Source organism: Lepisosteus oculatus, chromosome 8 (assembly GCF_040954835.1).
Source record: "Lepisosteus oculatus isolate fLepOcu1 chromosome 8, fLepOcu1.hap2, whole genome shotgun sequence".
Classification (NCBI taxonomy): Eukaryota; Metazoa; Chordata; class Actinopteri; order Semionotiformes; family Lepisosteidae; genus Lepisosteus; species Lepisosteus oculatus.
The window spans coordinates 17,581,474-17,606,628 of record NC_090703.1 but is presented as its reverse complement, the minus strand read 5'-3'; the positions used below and the strand labels follow the sequence as shown (position 1 = coordinate 17,606,628).

Sequence of the window (25,155 nt, the reverse complement as noted above, 5' to 3'; positions counted from 1 at the left end):
TTTAAGCTAGTCCAGGATAGTCTATGAAGAGTACTGTCCAATTGCCCAAACAGGGTATCACATTTCTGCAAACACATACTTTTGCCCTTGAAAATGTTGTCGTCCATGAATATCATGCAGGAATGTTTTCAACTTCTATCTGACTGCTCCAGTTACAATAATTTGTCACACACTAGGTTTGTGTGACTGAGAGTAGTTTTGGGTCGGCAGACTTTAACTGTTGAAGTTGGATAGCGCATCATAACGCTCAGCGGATATACTGTCTTATTATCCACGATGACCTTTGTTACACACAGTTGACAGCCCATTTGTTTGAAACCTCTAGCATCTTTCAGTTAAGACTGACACATTGGCAACACCAAGTTGTAAAAGTTTTCAAATGGACATATCAAGTTGCTATGATGAATTTAAATAATTTGTACTCTGGATGTATTGACTCACTGTTATATTCCAGAGAGGTTCCATTTGTGAAAATTGTGCTTCTGTGTGAACATCTCTATCAAATCATTCAGATGAGCAGATCATCCTGAGACATCACAGAATTCAAATAACTGATATATCTCATTTAACTCAGTCATCTTAGTGTCATACCCGTTAAAAGGTAGCAATTTAAGTTTATTTTAATATATGTTATGGGACTATTGCAGACTATGCCACGTTACTGTATATGTGGGGTACTATTGTAAATTGTTGCCTTTTACAGTTACGTATTTTATTATTCTACAGATATCTTCTCTATGGATAACCAGCAACACTGTACAAAACGTGATGTGTTGCTGGCAGCCTCACATAAAAATGTTGCGGCTGTTAAGATAAATTAACTATTTAATTAAAATGCTAATGGTTTGTTCGTCGATCGGTTAAGTAACCTTTCCACAGTTCATACATTCTAGAGTGTATTTTTATTTTACTGATTGTTTACCGAACGGCTACATATCTAATGGCCTTGCTATAAAAATAAACGAAATTGTATCAAAAGGTTTGCCCAAGCTTATTTATCCTATAGCTCGAGAATTGTCAAATACATGTTTACCCACTTCATTGTGAAACTGGAAATACCGCACTAGCAAATCCGCCGCTTTCCCAGTCACCTGTCTGCGTTCGCAGGCGGTGACAGGTGATGTCCGCAGAAGGTCGCAACTGTTCTCACACCCAGCCCCCGAGATGCGTCACCGCGAGTGTTCCGTGTGGTGTAAAATTTCACTTCCTGGGTTCTACACAGGTAGTGACACACCTGAGAAACAAAAAAGGGTTAAATTGTTTGTGTCGTCTTATTCTCGGGAGGAACCACCCAGACGAAGGTTGAATGAGTCAGTCTTGACTGAAACTCGACAGTGAGGTTTTTTTTCTTTCCAACATAGGGGGAAGTAAGTAAAACGGAGGTTTATAAAATTTCACCCGGTCTACATGCGTATTTATTCTGGACTGGTCAAGAAGGGGGTTGCTCGAGATAAGCCGTAACTTGAGTGGAGACTCCATCTCGAGCAGTAGGGTAAGTGTGGCCTTATTATAAAAAAAACTGAAGTATTACTTGATTTTCATATATATTGTGAAAAACGTAAAATAACCGAATACAAAACGTTTTACTCTTTCTGTTTAGATACCAACTAATTTAAACAAATTAGGCAGCCCAATATGTGTAATGGTCAATGTGTAGATCATTCCAAAGTAATAAGCTACAGTAAACCTGTGAGACAGGTAATAATCTTATCATTCCTACTTGGTTATTTTACAGCACACCAGGAAAAAAACCAATTAAGCCCAAAGCCCTTTTACCTTTCTTGAAGATGACTTCATTACATGTTGGATTGTTCCTATGCACTTCACTGCTCTTGCAAATACTGCACTCGGCCAGAGTAGAGGCACAGACGTATGGAGAAGAATGCTTAATAAACTTCACCACGGGGAGGCCCGGCTTCGTTCTGGATACAGACGACTCGGTAAAAGAGGGAGCAACTTTTCTGTCCTCTCCCGAAGTGCAACGAACAAAAGAATGTGTGAGGGCCTGCTGCAAAAACCCGAAGTGCAACTTGGCATTGATGGAAAACGCGGAGGAGGAGGGCTTGATCAAGCATTGCTTTCTGTTCGATTGCCTGTACAAGCAGACTTATGTGTGCAGGTTTGCTAAAAAACAAGGATTCAGCAATTATATATCGAAATCCGTCAACAAGGAATTCGTGGAGGGACCCCAAAACAATCCCGGTAAGCCCCAAACCGTTCACTTCCTATTTAACAGGGTCGCATGTTTGATCTGTACTCCTTTAAGTTGGAGTACGTAGGAGTAGCTGAACATCTTCCAGTAGTTTGCTACTTTTAACCCTTCAGCTTCTACAGTAGAAGTTTAAAACAGAAGTGTTTCCGCTTTATTCCAACACAATACATGACCTACATTTTATATAGCGTTAGCTTCACTGTCAAAAACCTGACAACATTTGATATCGTTACCCAAGGACCAGGGGCTAAACATTGAGAGGTTAATGTGTAGCTTATCTGACAAGTGTTGAAGAGAGTTCTTGATGCAAATGAATGCTGGTGGGGGGGCTTGGAAGTGTAAAGGTCAGTTTTGGATGTCACAGAATTGAAGATACGGTCCCAGTGCCATTTAGAACTGTGTTCCAGAATTACATTTTCGAGTAGTAATGGGAATAGGAACGATGTGTTGTAATATTGTGTGGAACCCCTCTAAAAATGAATCTTTAATACATGGTCTGATTTGCTACTCATTTGAAATCTTTCAACATTTTCAAGTTTTGTATGGACTTTCATGCAACTAGCAAACATTTTTACACCAAATACATTAGCTGAAATAATGGCTAACATTATATGGCATTAGAAAGATTTCAAACTAACATAGCCAAGGAGCTGTTCCCCTTCACATTTTATTCTTCTGTTTATAGGTTACATCAGAGTTTTTTAGTTTTAGTTTAGTTTCCAAGCCCAACATTAGGTCTTTGGATTCCGGCTTCACTATTAGACCTAGAAGTTCACCAGAAACAGGAGTCCTTCACTTCAAAAGTACAATTGTTTGCATTATGCCAGTATGTCATTTTGAGCATCAAAGTACATCTAAAGTGTAATAATACTGAAGTTATGGTGACTGGATCATTGTACCAGCTATAGGGCTGTTCAGTTAAGAGTTCTGATGGTGCTTAAATCAGTCCACTTGGACCATCTTTAATCCAAGTATTATATTGGAAACTCACCACAATGTTGTTAAGGTCCTCTTTCATCTTTATAACATTGCTTGTCTCTTCCAATCTTCTACAGAGGAGCTTATGGATGCATTTGTCATTTCTAGGCTTGAGTATTGTAATGTAGTGCTTGATGCTGTATCCAAACATGTCTTAAACAAATTTGCAGTATGTTCAGAACTCCCCTTCTTATATCCTGTCTCAACCAAAACTTTGTGAATATTTCTTTCTTATTTCAAGTTCATTGTATTAACTACATGTGGGGAATGAAAAGCAGTATATAAAAGCAAGGAATTTGTACTATTCACACATAAAATTCACAATATAACTACTCACATTTAAGGACTGGAATCTTTTGGGTCCAATATCAATGAATTTACGTTGCGAAATTGCTGTTTTTATTTCTTATAGTTTTGAATGTTTGAAATTTATTATTGAACCATATGCACATAGATGGAGTACAGTTTATGCCCGTTTTTGTCTGTTCTGTTGTTGTTAACAAAATCTACATTTATTTATTGGAGAGCATTTACAAGACTATAGATTTTGTTTTAGTGATCTGTTTCATTCTTATAAATTAAAGATTTCATTGTTATTGAAGAATATTCTGTCTGCTGTTTTCAGCTCTATGTGATCAGTCTTAAGTTCTGAATTCAGTACGTTGTTTTGTTCTATATCTAACCAGAGTACAGTGCTCTCTTAGAGCATGTTGGATGAATTTCATTTTTTAAGTTTGAGGTTTTATTTTTAAAACATCTTTATTTTGTAAGGAAATAAATATTCCAAAGATCATAACCAGTTCTTAAGATTTATTTTGCTGTGGAGTGTTAATGAGGAATTACAGTCTCACCTGGATCTTCATTCTCATCAAATGTTTCTTTGACATTACAGTATGTGAATAACCACATCTTTTGATTCAAAATAACATGAAACAATTCTTCTGTCTGAAGCCCAAATATACAGCCTAAATGGGAATAACATAAAAGGCTTAGTTTCTAAATGTAAAGGCAAACATTTAGTTTTGCTCTTATGCAGGTAGAGTGAGAAGTCTGTAACTCTCAGAATAGTCTGTGTAATAAAAGTATGCATGGTCCAAAGGGTTGTGGTCTAGGGACAGCACTCTTTCCAGGCTGACAAGACACTTTCGCTTTTGATGGTTGTGTTGGAAATGATAAAGCTGTTGATAACATTGTATTCACTGCATTACCTTTAAAATGTGAAATGTATTTTCACTGTGTGCAGTTGATTTACAGAGTTGAGTACATGAACTTTAAAAATAGTGCAACATATCACATGTCCTTTTCGTGGAGGAGTATGAAATTTGAATAAATCCAAAGTGTTCTAACATTTCTTTTACTTCCTCCTATCCTGACATAGTAATCCATATTTCCTGAATTAGTTCCTAACTAAAAGGAAGATTTATTCAAATAGGTTTATCAAAGACAAGAACGTAGTGGAAGTATCTAGTACAGTATTTAAACTGAACACATCTTTAAATTGTAATGATTTTTGTAGGAGAGAAAGTAGCATAGAAAGTCTATTTAAGTGTTTTTTGTAGGTTAAATTTGCCTATCAATGTAAACCATTTCAGTGAAAAGCTGATTTTGGCAACATAAAGGTTAAATGAATATGTTAAGCATTTTTCCAAAATACCTGTGTTTATCTGTGTATTTAAGATGAATTTCTTCAGATCTGTTTTTCATTTCAAATTCTGTCACTTGATTGAGCCAATTACTGGCCAAGTTAGCCAAGCTTAATTGGATGTTTAGTTAGTGATTGAAGATGCCAGTGAAACCTCTAGAGTGCATTTCATAATTTGAGGATAAATCTTCTATGGATAAATCTTGAAAGTCATGGCATAAATGTCACATGATGCATTCAAGCTGTAAGCTGCTTATTAACCTCCATAACCCAGGTGTCTACTACTAGCTAGGACAAAAATATGCTACCACTTTGGCATAAATGTGACAGTTATATTACAAACAAACCACAGGCATGCTTCTCCCTTCATTTTGCATCACAGATACCTGATCAGTGATTTTATTTGGTGATGGCTGAGTTTTTCATTTGTGTTTACCCTCTGGTCTTCATTTATGTTGCAGTCTGGCAGTTTATTTGATGCCAGATTGATACAGAAAGTTTCAAGTGATGCATTGTGTTTTAGGGTTGGTCAATATTATGATAGATCTTGATGTTTCCTGATCATATTAAAAGTATTGATTTTGACATGTTGAAAAGCATCTTTTCAAATAGAATTTTTAAAATATTATACTGTATTATGGTATATTATTATACTATACCCCGTAAAAAGTAAAATAAAAATAATCTGTACAGAATTCAGATGCTGAATAGGCGCGGAGCGGTGGCTCTGTGGTTAAGGATCTGCGCCTGTGACCGGAAGGTTGCTTCAAATCCCGCGGCCGGCAGAGGAATCCTACTCCGTTGGGCCCCTGAGCAAGGCCCTTAACCCTAACTGCTCCAGGGGTGCTGTACAATGGCAGACCCTGCGCTCTGACCCCAAGCTTCTCTCCCTGTCTCTGTGTCTGTGTCTCCATAGAGAAAAGCTGGGGTATGCGAAAAGACGCATTCCTAATGCAAAAAATTGTGTAGGGCTAATAAAGAAACATTATCATAAATATTTATTATCATTAAAACCTCTCTAGAGATAAGTCAGGTCAACTGTTTGATGCAGTCGGCTCTGATTGGTGTCAGTGAGCATGTCACAGAGCATGTCACAGAAGTACAGCACAATATGACTTCCAGGACAGAATACCACAACACTGTCCTGTATTTGCAATCTCTTTGCTTTAAAGAATGGCCACACACTTTCCTAGCTTGTATTCCAAAATAATTATTTGTATTAATAATTGCCCATGTGCTTTATATATCATTTTTCTGTTGAGCTAAGTCTATATCCTAACCAAAAGAGCCATCATAAAAGCAGTGTTTGACTGGAAGCTCGACTGAAATTGAACAAAGTAGATGCATTATGTCTTAACATAATGCCAGCCTTTAGTTTGGAATGGTTTTTCTTCAGATTGTACTGTCCTCTTTAGAACACCACTCACAGCCTGTCCCAGACATGGTGGAACTGTAGAACTGTCATATTTATTGCTTTCTTTTGCAGTACATAGCCTTATATGATAGTTTATTTGCACTGGTAACATTGTCATAATTTACAGTGTTATAGCTTCTTTAAGATGAAGCTTCCTTGCATCATTGATCTAAGTAAGAAAAAATGCGTGACAAAAGAGAATGTTTCTTAATGTCGGCTTAGCTAGTAACTCCTGTGAAGCACGTGATCCGTCATGCCCCATTTTACAGGGAAAGCTCTAAAACCTGCTGGATTGGTGAATCCCTGTACAAGCCTATGCATGTTAGGTGTTCATTAGGCAGCCATGTCTGCTAATTACATCATGTTTATCCCCCTCCTGTCAGTATAGAGTAAACTAAACTTTTAAATCTGGAAAGGTCAGTTTGAACTCAAGTAGTGCCCCATATCTTATTTATTATTTTCTTTTCTTTTTTTTGCTATTCAGTCATTTTAAATTGTTGATGAAAATAATGTTTTAAGGAACCACACCAAAGTATTTATTCTTGACGGTATTATTGAGGTTAAGGGCTATGCTGCAAATCAAGATCTTCCACAGAAGACCTATCTAAACTGGGATATTCATTTGAAATATTTAAGCTTTCGTTAATGACCAGTGTGTCTCCAGTCTCTAGAATCTACTCTGACAGAGTCAGTGACTTTTTGTTGTATCTCAACTTTAAATACTGTATGAAGATCTAGCTTTATATATGTTTTTTGTTTTGAAACCTATTCCGTTGTCTGTCACCTTCACAGCCTGTGGTGTAGAGAGGAGGGTGTCTGGCTTTTCCTTTCCTAGGTATCCAATTTTTAGAAATATAAAATACGGTCTTAAGACCATTACAATGAACTTGTTTACCCCATTTTGTAATGTACACACATAGGAGAGCTTTAAAGACTTTATGACTTCTTTATTTTTGTAATCACAGGGTTTTCATTTTTCACAAATTGAGTGGTACTGTATATTTTGGAAACAGGTCTGTATAGTAAGGGGAGGGAAAGTTTAAAAAAATATTTGTTAAAGTAATTTTCTTTGTGAGTTAAAAGTCTCTGTACAAATACATTTTCCCCCCACATCACAAAAGATGGATACGCATATATACAGTATAATTTACTGAGTTTGTGATCTTTGTTTTTAACCTGAATATTACATTTAACCACATAGTATGCTTGTCACATCAATTATTCATGTTCAAAATCAACATTACTTGCCCTGGGTGGTTAAATTTTAAGAAGTGTTCACAATTGAAATTGCGTATATTGTCCAAAAATATTTTTACAAAACAGTGATATTTTAAATATTTAACTGATAATTTTCAGATGGGTTTCTATTTAAAATAAGCAAGCTGTTTTTTTTTTACATTTGTTTTCTAATCAAACCTTTATTTGGTTTTGTTTTAGATGTTGATGACAAACCTCCAATTGCCAATGCTGGCCAGGACAAAGTGGTCCAGCCCCACGAGACAGTGATTCTGAATGGTCTTGAAAGTACTGATGACCACAAGATTGTCCACTACCAGTGGAAAATGATCAAGGGAAACCCATCAGCCAAACTGCAGGTGGATGAATTTTGAGAAAACTCACTGTGTGGCGTGGCCTAATCACACAATTTAGTGAATTAAATCCTGTTTAGCTAAGCAAATAATGTCTTACATTATAACCAACATTGATTACATTTGAATTATTTATATCCTTATAAGTATCCTTATGTTTCTTTACCTTCATCCTCAACAAAGTTCTATTAAAATTACATTACAGTATTAACCTTCTGTAGGGTTCTAATACATTTATTTTCTCTGAGATAAATATCAGGTATGGGTTTTCTGATATAATACTGTTTTCTATAAGGATAGATATACTACTGATATTTAGTTCAGGTGGGTAACTACGTCAGCATGCGTAGACTGCAAAGGAACAAGTAATAGGTTTATTCCATGCTGAAAAAAGAAAACAACATTTTGGCCATGGAGCCTTTTTCAGGTGTCACCACGGCCGAAACGTTGTGTTTTCTTTCTTCTTTTTTCAGCATGGATTAAACCTATTACTTGTTCCTACTGATATTTACATCTGTTACACTTTGAGAGTGCTAGGAGATTTGATTGAGAACCATACACTATTTAAGAAATTTAGCTAAGCTGGACTCAATTAATTCTTGTTATGCATCCTAGAAAACTGATTTGGATGACCAAGCTCAGGTGACTGGTCTCGTACCTGGGATGTACGTCTTTCAGCTCTCAGTGATGGATGAAGCTGGGCAGTCTGACTCCGCCCAAGTGAACATTCTTGTGCTCACACCAGAACAATCAGAAAGTGAGTATTGTACAACCACCATAGTTTGGGTTTGGGGTTAACCAGATGAAAGTGTCATTCATTCTGGGGTTGCTTGTTTATTCATACCAGGCCTAGAGTTGATCACCACTGAGAGAGACTGAAGTTTTTCAATAATGTTTGTGTTCTTCATCTAAGTTTGAATTTAATCCCCCCCATTGGTTTGCCTTGTGCAATTCTGTTTGAGGTTTGATCTTTATGAGGATCAGTTTGATTGCTTATACTGTGTATTACCTACTGTAAGCCTGTATAATAATTACCATGTGTCTTTATATAAGTGCATAAAAATATCACAATTTAAGTTGAGAAGACACTTTTCTTTCCCCACAGTTTTTGACAGTTCTAATTTAGGTTGTTTAATATGACTTGCTAGTTTTAGGTAACAGTATTTTATTCCAGTTTTATAATATTAATTATATTGTTGTTCTCAAATATATTTTACACAAATATATAGTGGGGAAAAATGTTTTTCACATTTCACAAGTAGTAATATCTAATTTTGCAATGAAAGTTTTAATGCATTTTAAATGCAGAATATGTACTACTGTACATATTCCTGTTTAATGCATTATTAAAATCAGATTTTTCATTCCTGCTAAGGAGTCCTTTTGTTGTCTATTGCCCAGACATCACATAGATAAGCTTTACTGTAATTATTGGTATTATCCTGAAATATTTTTGTTTTGGATGGCATGGCTTTACATTTCAGAACAATTCTAACAGTGCAAGAAAGCTGCATGTGATAGGGGGCCATTTGTACATCATGCATGTTTGGTTGCTAGTAGCTTATCGACTTGAGGAGCTCATCCAGACCTTTTATTGAAAGTACCCAGGTACCAATCAATAATCAATTTTAATACCATGGCTTAGCAGCGTGTTTTTAATCCTAAATGATTTTTTGGACCTTCCGGTTGTACTCTTATTTTCATGTTTTGCAGCTATGCATAATATTGTATTGTTCTGTTGATTTAAGATGAACTTTTATCAGCCCTGTACTCGGCAGGTATAGGAAAAGCTATTGTCTACATTGTGTATAATATTGAAAAAAACTTGCAGACAAAAGCAGTCTGTTGAAAGAGCTCAAGAATACATTTATAACTTAGACTACTTCAAATCCCCCACATGTAGATACTTGATGAAATGGCATTTGTTTTTTTATTTTTTTGCAATAACTAGCATTATTCTTGACCTTCAAAATCTTTACACTTATTTAAAATCAATTTAATCTGAAAAATGAAATAAAACATTTATCATTCTAGTGTATCAGAACTATCTCAGTTATTAGAGAATCTCTATTAATAAAAAAGTCATTTCATTATGCATATGAATTTAATTATTGGCATAGAAAGGGGTATGTAAAATGTTAAAAGCAAAAACTTTATTCTGTCTTGCTTGTATTTTTGTCTCTTATAAATATATAGCCAACCATTTATGAGCTCAATTTTTTAAAATCAATTTATAGTTTTAATCTGTTTCATTCTAAGAAAAAAAATTATCTGTTATATTTATAAGGATGTTTTCTGTTATTCATAAAAGTTAATCTTAGAGATATAGAGCTTCTCCATGTCTGAATGACTCCCTTAGGGCAGGGCTGTCCAAAAGTATTGATGGGAATTTAAATTTCTGGTTCCTTGTTTTGTGGACTAGAAGTAAGAAGTCTCTTACTGTCCCTTTTTTCCACATTTGTTTTGTAATACTCCAGCAGTCACCTTGCCTTCGGGATAGATAGGGGTCTGCATTAGTCTCTACAGGTTCAATCTAGAGAGATACAGTAGATGACTAAATGCTTACAGTGGGAAAGAGAAACCCCATAATCACAGATGCAGTCTACTAAAACAAGATAGTGCTGCACATATTCAACTCTCTTCCACCAAAGATTTCCAAAGTGCTCATTTAGAATCAGGTCAGATGGTTTTAGTCCAGGACTGTCTTTTCTTTGGTCATAGTTCTGTGGTGTCTGAAGAAAATCATTTTAACTCCGCTATTAATATGCTAAACCAGTTAATTACTGGATTGGATTGGACCGATGCAACAACTTCTTCCAGCTTTACAGGCGCTGGTGCTTCAAAAAGAGTTGGGGAAAACTTAGACACTGTAATCCTCAACAAGCAGGACAGCCTATCTTTTCTAGTTTGAGAGTTATTGAGGATGTATTGTAAATGTGACTTTTTACATTTGGACTTTATACATTTCCTTCATAATACAACAACAGTTTGGCTCCACCAGCTCTTTCAGTCTGTATTGGCTGCAGTTGGTAATTTTTTATGATGTCATTTTTTGTTTCTTGAGTGTATACATTGAGATATCTTTGAAAATACCAGCTAGTTAGGAATTTCCACCATAACAAGGCAGAAACATTTAAAATACATTTCTAATAAGACATTGTTATGAAAAAAAATGCCTTAGGGATTTTGAAGTAGAAGAGTTGTTCTTCTTTGATCTTGTTCTACGAGACTGGTTCTGCTTTTCAAAGTTTAATCTGAACACATTATTTGACTTTTAAAGTCAGCAAAACTTTTCTAACAAAAAGTCTATAGTAATATGAAGAAAATGTTAAAAATATTTACTGTTACAATACTAAAGACTATAGCTGTAAAGTCTTTTGATTAAATTGTTGCATGTCCTGTCCTGCATTTAAACAAAACAGTCTGAGAATTTCGACATATTTATTTATAGTGATGCAGTTCCTTATAAATGCATAACTCCCTTATTATTATTGTTTTGCATTCTTTCTTTCAGATTTTTCTAGAATCTGTGTTCTGAAACTGTTCCAACAAGGATTTTAGTTCAAATCAATTAATTGATTGAATTTGAGTCATTGCTGGGATTTATTAAGATCGAGGCTAATGGATTTTGGCCAGGCTGAGAAACCATTCAATACTGTCATAAAATGGAGTAAACTAAAATGGAGTAATTGTCAACTGCTCAGATCACTAATGTAGAATTCCAGGAATTAAGTTGTTGGTAAAATACATTATTGGATAGAAAACCATAAATAAATTATTATATCTTGAAATAAAAATGACAGATAAAGGTATTGTAATTCTACAGTATTGCTATCAAAGTATATTAGATTAAAATAGATTGGAATGAGGTGAATAAAGCAGTTTTATATAATAGTAGCAAGGCTTGTGTTTTTGTTTTAGAAGTGAATGTTGAACTTTGATCAAAGTTCTAATTTGTAGAAAGAGATGTGCCACATTGCAATATATATTATAAAAGTATTTAATTCGAGCCATATTCTGTTGGATTATTCTGCTTGTTTACATGAAACGAAAAATGAGACTATACATTCCCTGTCATTAGAGCATTTTGTGACAGAATGTGATGTTCTCTAGGTCAGACATTCATTTAAACATCATTCTTCCTCCATTTGCTAAGAGAGACAAGTCTCCTAGTTTGTATTTACTGTATATTTCTAATGTATACTGTAATTCTACTGTTTGACTGAAAAGCAATATGCACCAACCTTGCTCACAAGGTTGTCTTCCATTGTATTTAAAATGCACCTTCAATCAATAGCTAAAGATAAATTTGTTTGATTAAACCATTAGTCACTCATAAGGATATATACCGTTTTTCTGAACTGTGATATTGTCTTCTGTGTGTTAAGCTGTTTTCTGCAACACTTTTGAACCCAATTAAGGGAAAAACTAGGGACATTTTTAGGTTCAGAGGCTTTAAGCAATTTAACATACTTTTGAAATACAGCTAACAGCAATTTTAACAAAGTTAGTTATAGTTAAGGCTTTGTTTTACTACAAATTTCAGTAAAACTTGATGTTCTGACGTGTATAATTAACAACAAAGGTGGATAGAAATTAGTCTTAGTCTTCATGATTTTAACCTGTTTTGTGAAACAAAAAATAAACTAAAATATTTGCTTTGCTGAGCACTAAAGAAATTACATTGAGAGATGCTTGCTGTTTGAGAGATGCTTACTGTGTGTTTGGCACAAAGCATACAATACTCTGCATTTATATTAGTCAAAAATATCATATGCCAGTTCAATTTAATAATTGTCTCTTTCTGTCTTGGACAGATAAGTTCTTTTCGCTTTGTATGCAAGAGTCATTGATAAGCGTTTTTCAATTTAGAATCTGACTTTACAATCTACTTAATGGGTGAAAAGTTTAAAGAATGACACTTCTTTTCAACGAAGTGACCTTCTTTCTAGAAATTGGTACTATTAAAAACAGGGGAGAAAAAAATATATTTAGGTATTCTAGCCCTGTTCTGCTTAGGAATTCTTGCTATATCTATATGCTTGGACTTTTGTCAGTTAAAACAACTCCTTGGGTGTATTATCAAATAGCTTGAATGTTTAGCACTAATTCCATTGTCGGTGCTACTGTGTGCTTTTTTTTTTTGCTTTTGTTGTTCACTTTCTTATACCGTTCCTGAACTAACGTTAATTCAGCCATGTCCTTTTTTAATGTCATGGGTAGTTATTACCAAGTCACTGCCTGAATTCTCCCTTTTGTCTATAATGGTGAGGGTTTTATCTTGTAGTTTAGCTATAACCTTCTTAAAACCCTAATGGAAAAATGTATGGGTTTAAATGCAAATAAGGTCTAATTTGCATGTCTCAGTGTTCACCCACTTGTACTTTGTATTTTGAATTCCACTTCTAAGAAACAAGACTAACATTTAAACAGTTTACAGACTACATGTCATGTTAGCTAAGGCTTTATTAAAAGCGAAAGAAAACAAAGCAGGAAATTAAAGGTAAAGTATCAGCCATTTTTACCAGTATGAAAATATCAGATCTTCTGTAACATGAAAGCAGCTTTGACCAGTATGTTTGCCTTGTAAAAAACGTGGAAATAGTTTGCTGGCATCTTGAAATCCCCCTGTATGAACAGGTGTAAGTCATGTTCTATATTTGAGTGTTGTTCTGTAACTATTCACTCATTCGTTAAAAGTAATTTTGCCCTTTTAAATTGTTTGCGCCCATTTGATGAGCCATGAGGGTGGAGTGGTGGCTCTGTGGCTAAGGATCTGTGCCTGTGACTGGAAGGTTGCCATTTCAAATCCTGCAGCTAGCAGAGGAATCCTACTCTGTTGGGCCCCTAAGCAAGGCCCTTAACCCCAACTGCTCAGGGGCGCTGTACAATGGCTAACCCTGCGCTCTGACCCCAAGCTTCTCTTCCTGTCTGTGTGTCTGTGTCTCATGGAGAGCAAGCTGGGGTACGAAAAAGATTAATTCCTAATGCAAGAAATTGTATAGGGCTAATAAAGCAACATTATTATTATTATTATTATTATTATTATTATTATTATTATTATTATTATTATTATAACGCCCAGCTTTGCACCAGTATTAACATTTTGTGGCGTTAGTTTTAAATAAGCTTGGAGCTTTTTATCAACTGATTTTTTTTTAATGAAAGTTTGGGAAGGACAGCAGGACCCAAGTTCTTCACAACTCTTTACTGCTCTTATTCATAATCTTCCACATCACAGTAATCTATCAATACCAGAGTAAGACAACTTTCTTGTGATCCTCTGTCCACCCCTCCTCCCATCGTAACCTTCATAGCTCCCCCTTGGTTATCTCCTCACTCTGCCCATGGATCCTAACTTCCTTGTTCTATGGCCGGGGGTTGACCCTCAGTCAAGCAGGTTATGCCAAAACTATGTCTCAATAAACATTCCTGAATACATTTTCCTGTTGAGTAGTATTCCTGATTTAATATCAGTTAATATTCATTAACCCCAAATCTACAGGGGGTGCATTGGGTGTGGTTGTATTTAAATACTTTGATTTCCTTGGTAGTTTAATTGGAGGCTGGTTTCTAAAGAAATTCTAACAAGCCCAGAATCAAATACAGGATGGAGCATTCGGTCCATTCCAAACTCAGTGTATGTTGAAACAGGAAGTGACTTACAAAACTCTCCACCTAGTCCTAAGGAACTGGTTTTTCTGGTTTCAGGGCTGAGTCACTGAGTAATAGTGCGGGGCTCTCAGTTTCAGAGGTGGCAGCATTTTTTGTTAGGTGTAGCAAAACATTTCCAACATAAAATCTGCAACTCACTGGAAACTAAACCTAAAAATTCCCCCAACTTAATTGAAATTTTAAATGGATTTTAAGGAAATATAACCTTGATCAGTACCCATTTCAGATTAACATTTTTGTTTAATAAAACAAAAGATAGGGTTGGGTTAGGTTACGTGGATGCTTTTGATCAAAACTTTCATTGCAGTTTTCATTTTACATATTCTTTTTAAATATATTTTTTCATGATCCCCAAATTGTACATGTTTTCGTAGCTTATTAAAAATGCTTTGAGGGCATTTGGAATACTAAGGTCAAGGTTTATCTTTTAGCAACGCAAATGGCCTAAAAGTTATGATACAAAATATACTTTACACTTAATCAAAAGTTTATATTTTAGATCGGATCCTATCCAAAAATGTAAAATCTTGGATGAACCTGGACTTGGCTTGGTTTTAAATAAAAAGTCGATCAGATTCTTTGATTCTTGTTCAAGGTTTGATATTGGTGGCTTCCTTCTAGATAGATAGATACTTTATTGATCCCGTGAGGGAAATTACAGTGCAACAGCAGCTTTACACAGACAACACAGTCACAGTGTAACGAATGATACAACAATAATAATAATAATAATACTACAATACATACAATACAGTGAGGGGTGCACTAAAAGAGTTACTCACAGTCCAGGACACACAAAGAACAAACTAGAACAGAAAAGTACGCAGAAAAATCGTATCACACATGAATATAAGTACAGATGTAAATATAGATATAAATATACCCAATCTACCCAATATGAATGCGTTTTCACTGTCTGTGTTGTATTGTTTTACTTCTCTTCAAAACCTTATGCTTTGAAAAAAGATTTTTTTTGCTTTTTCACTGTGCCATGAGATTTATTTTTTTAATAATAGGAATAAATAATTCCTCTACACATCCCACCAAACAAAAATGTGATGAATGTCACATATTGGTTGGCATTCGTCCTGAAGTAGGCTTGTATATGTTGAAACGATGTTAATAAATAATTCTAGAGTAGAGGGAGTGTATACCAAGCTACTTTCTCTTTGGGATTAGTTTCTATTTCACCTTCTTGATAAGTTGTTTAGTATTAATGTTATACTTGAGTATAAAATCAAGGTAAACCTGTTTTTTTTTTCTACTGGCAGAAATGCTGCAACTTTTTCTGTGCTTCCATTTCTTAAATGAACTGTGAAGTGTTAAACAACATAGATATCATAAATATCATATTAATGACTTTTGGCATGATGCATGTTTTAGGAAATGAATAAACAGTACAGAAATAATGGATATAAAATATAACAGAAGAATTGAACGTAGTAGGATTAAAAAGGGCCAGAAGTGGCATGTACATAGAAAATTATCATACTGTGTTTGCACACTTGTATGTGTAATTTTAATTTCTTATTTGCATTAGATAAAAGGACAAACATTCAAAAGTGAGATTAATGTATTCTTTTACTTGTTAAAGCTTGATGATAAGGACTATATTCATAGTGCTGGTATCTTAATTATCACAGTAAAAATACTTTAACTAAACATTTGTATTTATTTTGGCCAATGTTCTCTGTGGTGGTTATAATGAGATGCTTGGTCCTGACCATGTTTAGTCAGGACTAAAATAAAATGGCTGACAAGTGAAAGGTGTCTAAAAATAATAGAAAACCATAAATACCTAGGTGTTTTTAGTTTTAATTTTCATATTGGACGTGTAGAAGACTATACGCAAGCAAAGTGATATTTGCGTTTTGCATGTTGTCCTGCATAACTCTGCTGCATGTGTGCTGAACTTGCAGCCCTTGAATTCTTTGGAATTTGTCATTGAAGGACCTTATACAGGCACCCCCTAATTATGTAACACTCGACGTGAAAATTAGGCTTTATATAACACTACCATATATTATTTCTACTAAGTTATGTAATTATTAAAGGTGTCAGGAACAATGCTATTTGTCACGAAATAGTCCTATAAAATATCTGTTAGATTCACAAAACATTTGCTTGAACTCCTTCTTAGCCTGGATGGGATATTAATAATTTCAGGACTGATTGTTTGAAGAGTGTGTACGCCACATTTATTACCCAGTAATTATGCCATGTTCCAACATTGTGAAAACACATGTGCCCCATTTTTCCTCACCCGGATAATGTGGCATTTTTGTGAAGCTGATTAATGCTGAAAATTTAAGTTAGAAGTTAAGAGTTAAGTTAAGAAAACTACTCAAGTATGGCAAATTCCATTCTCACAGAACAGGAATAAGAGACCTGAAGGGATTTGGAAGTAACTCATGGCTGACAGTGCTTAAGATGAGTTGCAATTCATAATATGTGGCATTCATTTGAAATCAGCAATAATTGATATCTCTGGTTTGAAAAATACATAGGCCTTGTGCATTATTTTGTGCTGGTTTATATTTCTTACCATGAACACTTCAGAAACAAGAAGAGCTTTAATGTGCTACAGGATTAGCTTTCAATTTCGTTTTCTACTTTAAATTTGTTTCTTCCCTAGATCACTGTCTTGCGCCAATGAAAATTGGCCCATGTCGGGGCTCGTTTCCTCGCTGGTACTACAATGCTGCTAACCAGAAGTGTAAAGATTTCCTTTTTGGGGGATGCAAGGAAAACCGCAACAATTACTTGACAGAGCAGGATTGCTTAAATGCTTGCGATGGGGTGAAAGGTAAATGTCATTCAGTAACTGCCCGAAGTGTGTACTTGACACACTAATATCCAATATCCAAGAAAGACAGATATTAGGACAGCACAGTCTAATATCCAATTAGGAAATGCTTAATCTGCTATTTGCCAGCAGCTACTGTATATCACCCTGCAACTCACAACTGATAACCCACTAAAGCTAAGAAGGCCAGGATGCGAGAACCCCTGGGAAAGTTAAGGTTGTTGCTGGAAGAGTGGGGTCAACATGGGGAGCTCACCCTGCAGTCTGTGTGGGTCCTAATGCACCTGTATAGTGATAGGGGCACTATACTGTAAAAAAGGCACCATCTGATTAAACTAAATTTTTCATTAAAAATCCCAGGGTGCTTCTCGAAGAGAGTAGGGGTATTAACCCAGGTGTCCTGGCCAAATTTTCCCCTGGTCTTTACAAATCTTGGCCTATGAAGTGGCTTCATCACTCTGTTCTCCTCCCCTCTGATAGCTGATATATTTTTGTTTTGTTTTTTAGTTACAACTGATTCCCCAGTGGTGCCTGGAGGTAGAGGATTTTTGCATCCTACTGGTAAGTGTTTAAGCAAGTCCTCCACAAACCTACATTGGCATGTTGTGCTGTGGCATGAACTACATGACCACTGATGGATTTCAATATAATAAAAATTAAATTGCTCATGGCTTTAAAATTAAAGTGAATATGGTTTGTTTCCTGTTATCAGACATTGTTTAATATACTTTGCATGTCTGCTGTGGGACGGAAAATGTGTCACATCACACTCTTTTTAAAAGTAATGCTCCAAACCTATTTTTTGGAATGATAAATGTAATGAGATTAGGGGTGAAGAGCACTGGCTTCACACCACCATTACTGCTCAGTCCTCTTTGAGTTCTTGAAGATGCTTTCCCAAAATATAGGTGAATCAGTCATAGTAGCATATGATAAAGTATGTGTAGTATTATATACTAATATATTTATCAAGTAAGCATAGAGATTTTGGTGAAAATCTGAACATTTCTCACATTTTGACCACTCTCCGTCTTTGAAAGCATTAACTTGTAAAATCATGTCTCATTTTTTGGTTAAATTGCAAAAGAATGGTTGAGAGTTATAGACACTCTTTCTGAAACAGCTAACATTTGATATATACACATATAAAATGAATTAGATGTTATGTACAAGGCAAAAGGTATTTCCTCATGTCCTGTCTCTTATAGACTGTACTGTTCCATGCTCAACATCCCAGTTCCACTGTGCTAATGGCTGTTGTATTAATGGTGACTTGGAGTGCGACCAAATTGAGCAGTGCAGCGATGGATCAGATGAGGCTTCTTGCCAGTCCCGTAAGTTACAAACGTATTTCAAAATTGGAATTCTCACTACTGTTTTTACCAGTGAATATCTGCATTTAATAATACAGTATAGTTTCCTTCTGAGGGAAAAACGTGGCATTTAAAAATGGTTATCCGCTCAGTTTTCCAATTTGATGTATTTATTTAAAACCTTTTGTCTTGTTAAATGTTTTAAATTGATCCTCCCAGAAAGGTTGGAAGTCCTTGTCCTAGGTATGAACAAACATACTTTGTTAATTTTAGAAAACACATAATAAATATATTTTGATGAAGGTGAGATAAGCCAAAATGCAGGAATGTTTTTGATTGAAAAATTTTTCTGTCACTTTGAGTTTTTTGGGTTGTTCTTAAGCCTTTTAGGGATAATTCTGTCCAGCAAACATTTGTAGGATTGTCCGTCTGTTAAATTATTCAGAGAAGAAAAAAACTTTGCATTGTGGTTCCTGTTTTATGAATGTGTCCCAAAAGTCTGTACTTGCAGAGGTGTGGATTCTGTTTATTTTTATTGATATAATAGTAAACATTCTGTGTTTCTTTCTCTGAATCTTGGCTTTATAGTTAAAAAATAATTACCATAAGGATAAATGCTCACTTCAGTTTATAGCATACTACAAATATATTGTCATTCATATTCAGGTTTCTAAAATTATAATCCTTTCATTGTCTACACCCTGTGGTCATTTAGGATGCTATTTTATCATTATTTTTAACCAATATCCAGATTTTTACCTGATCCTCTGATATGGTAAAAATATAATGTCTAATGTTTTAACTGTTCTTCTCTTACAGTCAATAGAACCTTTAACCGTCTCTTGGAGATTGACATTGAAAAGGAAAAAGGCAAGACTAAAGTTTTCTCCAGTGATCTAGTGACAGTTTTTATTTTTTTATAATAGTACCATGATATATCTTTGAAATTATTTATATGAACTAGGTATTTAGGTGGTTGTTAAATTTATTATAAGACCGATTCAATATATCATTGCAAATTTTGTGATGTTAATTGGAAATGTGATGCATTTACAATTGTAAATACGTAAAGATGTTTTGCGGTTGTGGTTGATGCATTTAGTGATGAGTTACTTGACCTGCTAACAAGGACTCTACAATGGCTAGGGGAGCATTGTAGCATTGCAAAGATATGAGACCGAACTCGATGTTAAAGATTCCACTTTTATTTCAAAACGTTAATGCAGATTCAACAACAATGAATTGTTATATATGAGATGTTTGCTGTTCTGTTGTTATTTTTAATATCTGACGTACAGGTAGTTTGCAAGTGCTTACATATTAAAAGCCACACAAATTATAACTGCTATTATAATTCAATGTTCTTGATGACCATACCTGCATTCTTTAGCATTTGTACAGTAATGGTTAAGAAACCCCTGCAGCTATAAAGAATAGCTAAAAAAACAAAAGCATTTACAATGAGCTCTACATAACCTACGTTATGCAGTTTTTGTATTTTTCATGCACTTTGAAATTTGAAATTAGTATCCTTTTTGATTTGGGCTGTCCATATACGTTTATTTGAATTGTTAAATTTGTTGTTCCTACCTGTGTCCACCACTGTACATAAAAGAATGAGCAAATAATAAGCCATTAATTATGTGAAGCATTTCCTATTTCCTTTAATGGTTTGTTTATCTATATTATATACAGTATATACAATATCCACAATTTATGTTAGATGTTATAAGTTATATCTATGCGAATATGTGATGGATTAATTGGATAAATAATATTTTTTGTTTTTTAAGGAAATTATAATTTATTTTGAGCCAATGTGCTCATATGAGAGGTCATTCTGTTGGTCAGAATGATTCTATAAAGGAATAATTCAGAACTCTCTCTCTGTGCCATGTTTTGCAGAATTTACAAAAGATCCCTTTTTGCTTTTCTTAAAGATTCAACTAGTGGGAGATGCAGCACGTTAGTAGCAATTTGAAAGTCTTGTATTCAGGAACGCAGATCGCTTTTTAAATATTGCCTTGTGGCATCATTCTTATCCCCCCCCACTTAAAAAAAAAATCTTCCCTACTTGTCCTTTAAAACAAACGGACCTTTTCTTTGTTCCAGTCCGTTGTACTGAACCTCCCATGACCGGTCCATGCCGTGCTAGCATGACCCGATGGTACTACGACCCCCTGGTTAAGACCTGCCATCGTTTCAACTTTGGAGGCTGTCAAGGCAGTAACAACAGGTTTGCGACCGAGGAAGAATGTCAGAAAGCCTGCAGTGGAGTAACAGGTGTGACATCCTTTTCCCCACACAGTTTTGTGGTCAACAACATAGAAACAAAAACAGTTGCAACAAAAGGTTCTGTTTTAGTTCTGTAACTATTTTTTTTCTTTTAAAGCATTTTTTTTAGAAAGAACCACTGTTGTATTTTGTTCTATCACTGAATACAATACAACAATGCTTTGGACAATCATTCTGTGTATTCTGTGGTATTTTTTGTGGATCACCTTTTGTAATGCTATTAAAATAAATGTGGCCTTTTAAATGTAGCTCTTGATGTCAGTACAAAGTAAAATGCATTTTGAATGCAGTGAGAAAATGCTAAATTCATGTTATCTTGGAAATGAGAACATTCTGCCAGTGTCAAGGCTTATTTTCTTCATTTAAAATAAAATTATTTTTTTAGAAAAAGATGTCTTCGCAAGAGGATTATTTGAACGTCAGGAGTCGGACAAGTCTCAATCAGGTGAGAAATGTTGGAATAATGTGCTTAATGTTGAACAAATTAACAGTAAATGCTTCCATTCACTGCCTCACATTAGGTTTTCATACAGCCCCCTGGTATCTCAAGTGTTAATTTTTAAATGCTTGAAAAAGGTAAAAAAAAAAAAGGTAAAAAATTATAATGGCTTTATTCTACAGAATATATATCAACAGAAAGGAAATTTTACTTTCTTTGGTACTGTGGTGACTTGTGAATATCGATTCTCTTTTTTTTGTTCTTACTTCTTTAAGGTTCCATTGCTGTGGCTGTTCTCCTTGGAGTTGCCATAGCAATTGTGCTGGCCATTTTAGGGTATTGCTTCCTGAAGAATAAGAGAGAACGGGCCAGAAGGCAGCCGCGTGTGAATGCTAACGGCTCTACCATTTCCACCACCGAAGACACCGAGCGCCTTGTCTACAACACCACCACAAAGCCTATCTGAGAACCTCACAACACAGACTCATCCTCTGCCAAAGGCTTCCTCTGCTCAGTTTGGCGTAGGGGAGTGGACACAGGATCTTTTTAATGCTAATGTTATTTAGCCTCTTGTGATAAACCTACCAAATAATCCACATTTGAAGTGCTGTCATGACTTTACCAGGTGCCTCTGCTTTGAAATGCCTCCTTTTTAGATTTATCTCAGGCCAAGTTCTTCCTAAAACGTTTACTCCAGGTCATCGTTTTGCAAACCTATAGCTCTTGGGGTTCCAGAGTTTGAAATGGGTAAAGGTAGCATCTTCGTCCATATGTTTAAGTGGGTCAAGTCTTACTGGCTTTTAAGAAACACATTATATCTGCTTGAGTAACATCTATTCAACTGCGAATTTGTGCACTTTCATTAAAACCTGTTTCCTTTGCAATGAGATGACAAGCATGTGTTCTGTGTTTTACCTCCCATATTTTACACTTGTTGCTGTACTTAAACTAAGAGCTTGATGACAAATGTAATATGTAGTGTATTTTTAATTTTGGGGGGGATTTATGAAAATGGAATGAGATTTGCATGACCCTCCAGTCCTTGGATGGGAGTGGTTGTTGCTCAGATTTTAAGATTATTCACACTTTTTTATGCTCCATAGAGGCATCTGAGGGCATTTATTTAATAGTTGTAAAATGTGCTTAGTTGGAAATGTATAGAAGTATTTTCTTTTTGTTAGTGGTGTTGTAACAGAGGGTAGGTACAAAGTTGATTTTCCACTAGGCATGTGTTGGTAACACAGGTATTGATTCTGTGGATTGCTATGTTGAAAGATGTCTATGCAAGACAAAATATTTTTCCCTAAGAGAGAACCATTCTGATACTACTAACATGTCTTATCAGCAGATGGATTGTATATACAGTTAATTCTTGTGTTCACCATTTTCCTTAATGAAAATGTCCTTAATGTGATTGTCACGTGATTTGCTTACAGCCAACATCAATTACTAACCTGTTTCCATAAATAGTTGTGTACATATAGTCATATATAGAGATACAGATGTGCAAATAGACACGCATGGACGCAAACACTCAAACAAGCATGATGAATACATTTCCACCTGAATACTGAAAGTTCACTTTTTCTAGAAGAAAACAAAAGCAGTCCAGTACTGACTTAAAACTCTGCATTAAAAACTCTTCATGTTGATTCAGATATTAAAAACATGATACCATAAAAATATAATTCGGACAATATTCTGTTAACAGTTAAATCGTATTGAAAATTGTTGACTGTACAATAATAAAAAACGGAGATAAAAGAAATGATGTAATGAACAAATGTTCCTTTGGTTAGAATTTTCTAAAATCCATTGTAACTTTTGCCTTGTGTTACTTTATTTTTAAACAACCAAGTATATTGCATTATTTAAAAAGTACACTGCAGTTTAGAGAGGCGTTTTGGAGATTCTGTGGGTCTACAAGCATTATGGAAAATGGAAGTGAGGGGGGAGAACACAATATATTTTTGCGTGTGTGAATGAATCCACTCTGTTCTGAATCCATCAGCCCTTTTGAGAACCAGCTATTATTAAAACCCACCAAAGACAATTACAAATATCTACTGGTATAGAGAAAACTGTGTTATTTGCTCTTTCTCATTGACATTTTAAAAGGTTTTGTTTCCCAAAATAAAACTTATAAGCCTGGTATTGGACCATCTTGGGTTTCTTTCGGGCCTTGCTTTAACTGTGATACTGTTTTCCGCAAGCTTAAAATTTCACCTGTGGTTCTTGTCCGGGAAGACCTACTTCTCCAGTGTCATGCATTTCTTGTATTTTATTTGTAGTACTCCAATATTTGTTTGCTTGTTTTTATATAATTTTATCTAAAAATATTTGGCTTTGTGTTAGTTTTGTACTTCAGGTACATTGCTGATAGCTGTGTTGTACGTTTTTTACTGTTCCATTGATATTCACCTTTTTATTTTTTTAGTAATCGTTTTAATGCAGTGTTTTGAAGTGTCATTGTGTTGAAGGGCATGCTGTTTTCCTACTACTGTATGTAACAATTGTAATAAAGGGGATTAAAGATTAAACTAGAGAGTATTTTGCATTGAATTGATTGTACATTGCATGTTGGTAATGATATTTTCTTTCTCAGGCCTACATGGCTTTTTGAACCCTTCAGAATTAAACATACTGTATGTTATAGAAGCTATGGGGACCTTCACCACCTTGTTGAGTTTTTTCATTCAATTAATTTTCATTAAAGAAATCCTACACACAAAGCACTATTGTGAATTTTAGAGGAAAGTGCTCAAATGCTGTTGAGATACATCATGCTTGCAACAACTTACTAGTATAGTAGTGCAGCAGTGCAGGTTCTTCAAGATTTGACAAAACTTTTATAAGGCTGAAGAAGCAAGGTGATTTTAAGAATTAAAAACGGAACATGAAACTCCCAAAAAGGCATACGCTAAAACTAAATGTTTAGTTTTGTGCACCAATTTCACATCATGAATTATTTTAAAATTATGTTGATGAGTCCATCTCTCTTTCATTACAGCTAATGTCTTTAGAACAAGACAAGAAATCTGTTCTATTCATTTTTTATTTCAGAATTACTGTATATGTACCGTATTTCAGTAAAAGTGCTTAAGTTTTATATTTTTGGCAATATGAAGAAACTGGCAAGTATTTAGGTACCCAAAAGAATGCTTAGATATTTTATCTTAACAGTCTTACACTTAAAAGGCTCTAATTAGTGTCGTAAGGATTTAAATTATTTAGTTGAATAATTCAACTAGGTAGCTGCGTCAGCATGCGAAGACTGCAAAGGAAGAAGTTTAAGGTTAAAGTTAAACTGAAAGAGCAGAAAGGAAACAACGTTTTGGCTGTGGAGCCTTCTTTGGGTGTGAGCTCACTTCTCCTTTCTTCAAAGTATAATGTCTTACAGAAGTCACAATATTGGTAAACACAGAAGTAGCCTGTTGGATGTAAGGAAATTCTATTCCAAATTATATCCCAAACGCCTTAGTAACAGGTAGCTGCCATTTCATTTTAATAGCTTGCTGGTTTTATTTTCTAGGCTTATTGGCCTATTTTTTACTCTCGTTAACTATCTATGATTAAACGCATATGCAGGGCAAAGTAAGTGGCAATTGTGACAGTTACTTAAATATCTTGGACTAAAATTCTTCATTTTGTTATCTGTACTACTCATTTGCTTGTGTCTGCCTCACTTTCTGTAAAACCTTGGAAACAGAATTGATATTCTATGCACTCTATGAGTTTTTTTCCCCCCCAGAAGTCCCTCTGCAACTCATCTGCTTTTTGTCCAACCAACAA

General features: G+C 35.0%; 1 protein-coding gene across 2 annotated transcripts; it reads left to right on the top strand.

Annotated features, from left to right (window-relative positions):
* Positions 1 to 1,205: 1,205 nt before the first annotated feature.
* spint1a (serine peptidase inhibitor, Kunitz type 1 a) lies at positions 1,206 to 23,903 on the top strand. Of its 2 annotated transcripts, none has more exons than XM_015350904.2 (11): positions 1,206 to 1,367; positions 1,736 to 2,202; positions 7,684 to 7,841; positions 8,451 to 8,592; positions 17,146 to 17,316; positions 17,824 to 17,877; positions 18,525 to 18,650; positions 19,449 to 19,499; positions 20,742 to 20,912; positions 21,310 to 21,369; positions 21,639 to 23,903. In XM_015350904.2, the coding sequence occupies exons 2-11, from the start codon at positions 1,788 to 1,790 to the stop codon at positions 21,827 to 21,829; spliced, it is 1,539 nt and encodes a 512-aa protein (XP_015206390.1). In that variant the 5' UTR covers positions 1,206 to 1,367; positions 1,736 to 1,787; the 3' UTR covers positions 21,830 to 23,903. The 2 variants fall into 2 exon arrangements, with proteins under 2 accessions (XP_015206390.1, XP_015206389.1); XM_015350903.2 differs by having other exon boundaries at positions 1,206 to 1,492.
* Positions 23,904 to 25,155: the final 1,252 nt, after the last annotated feature.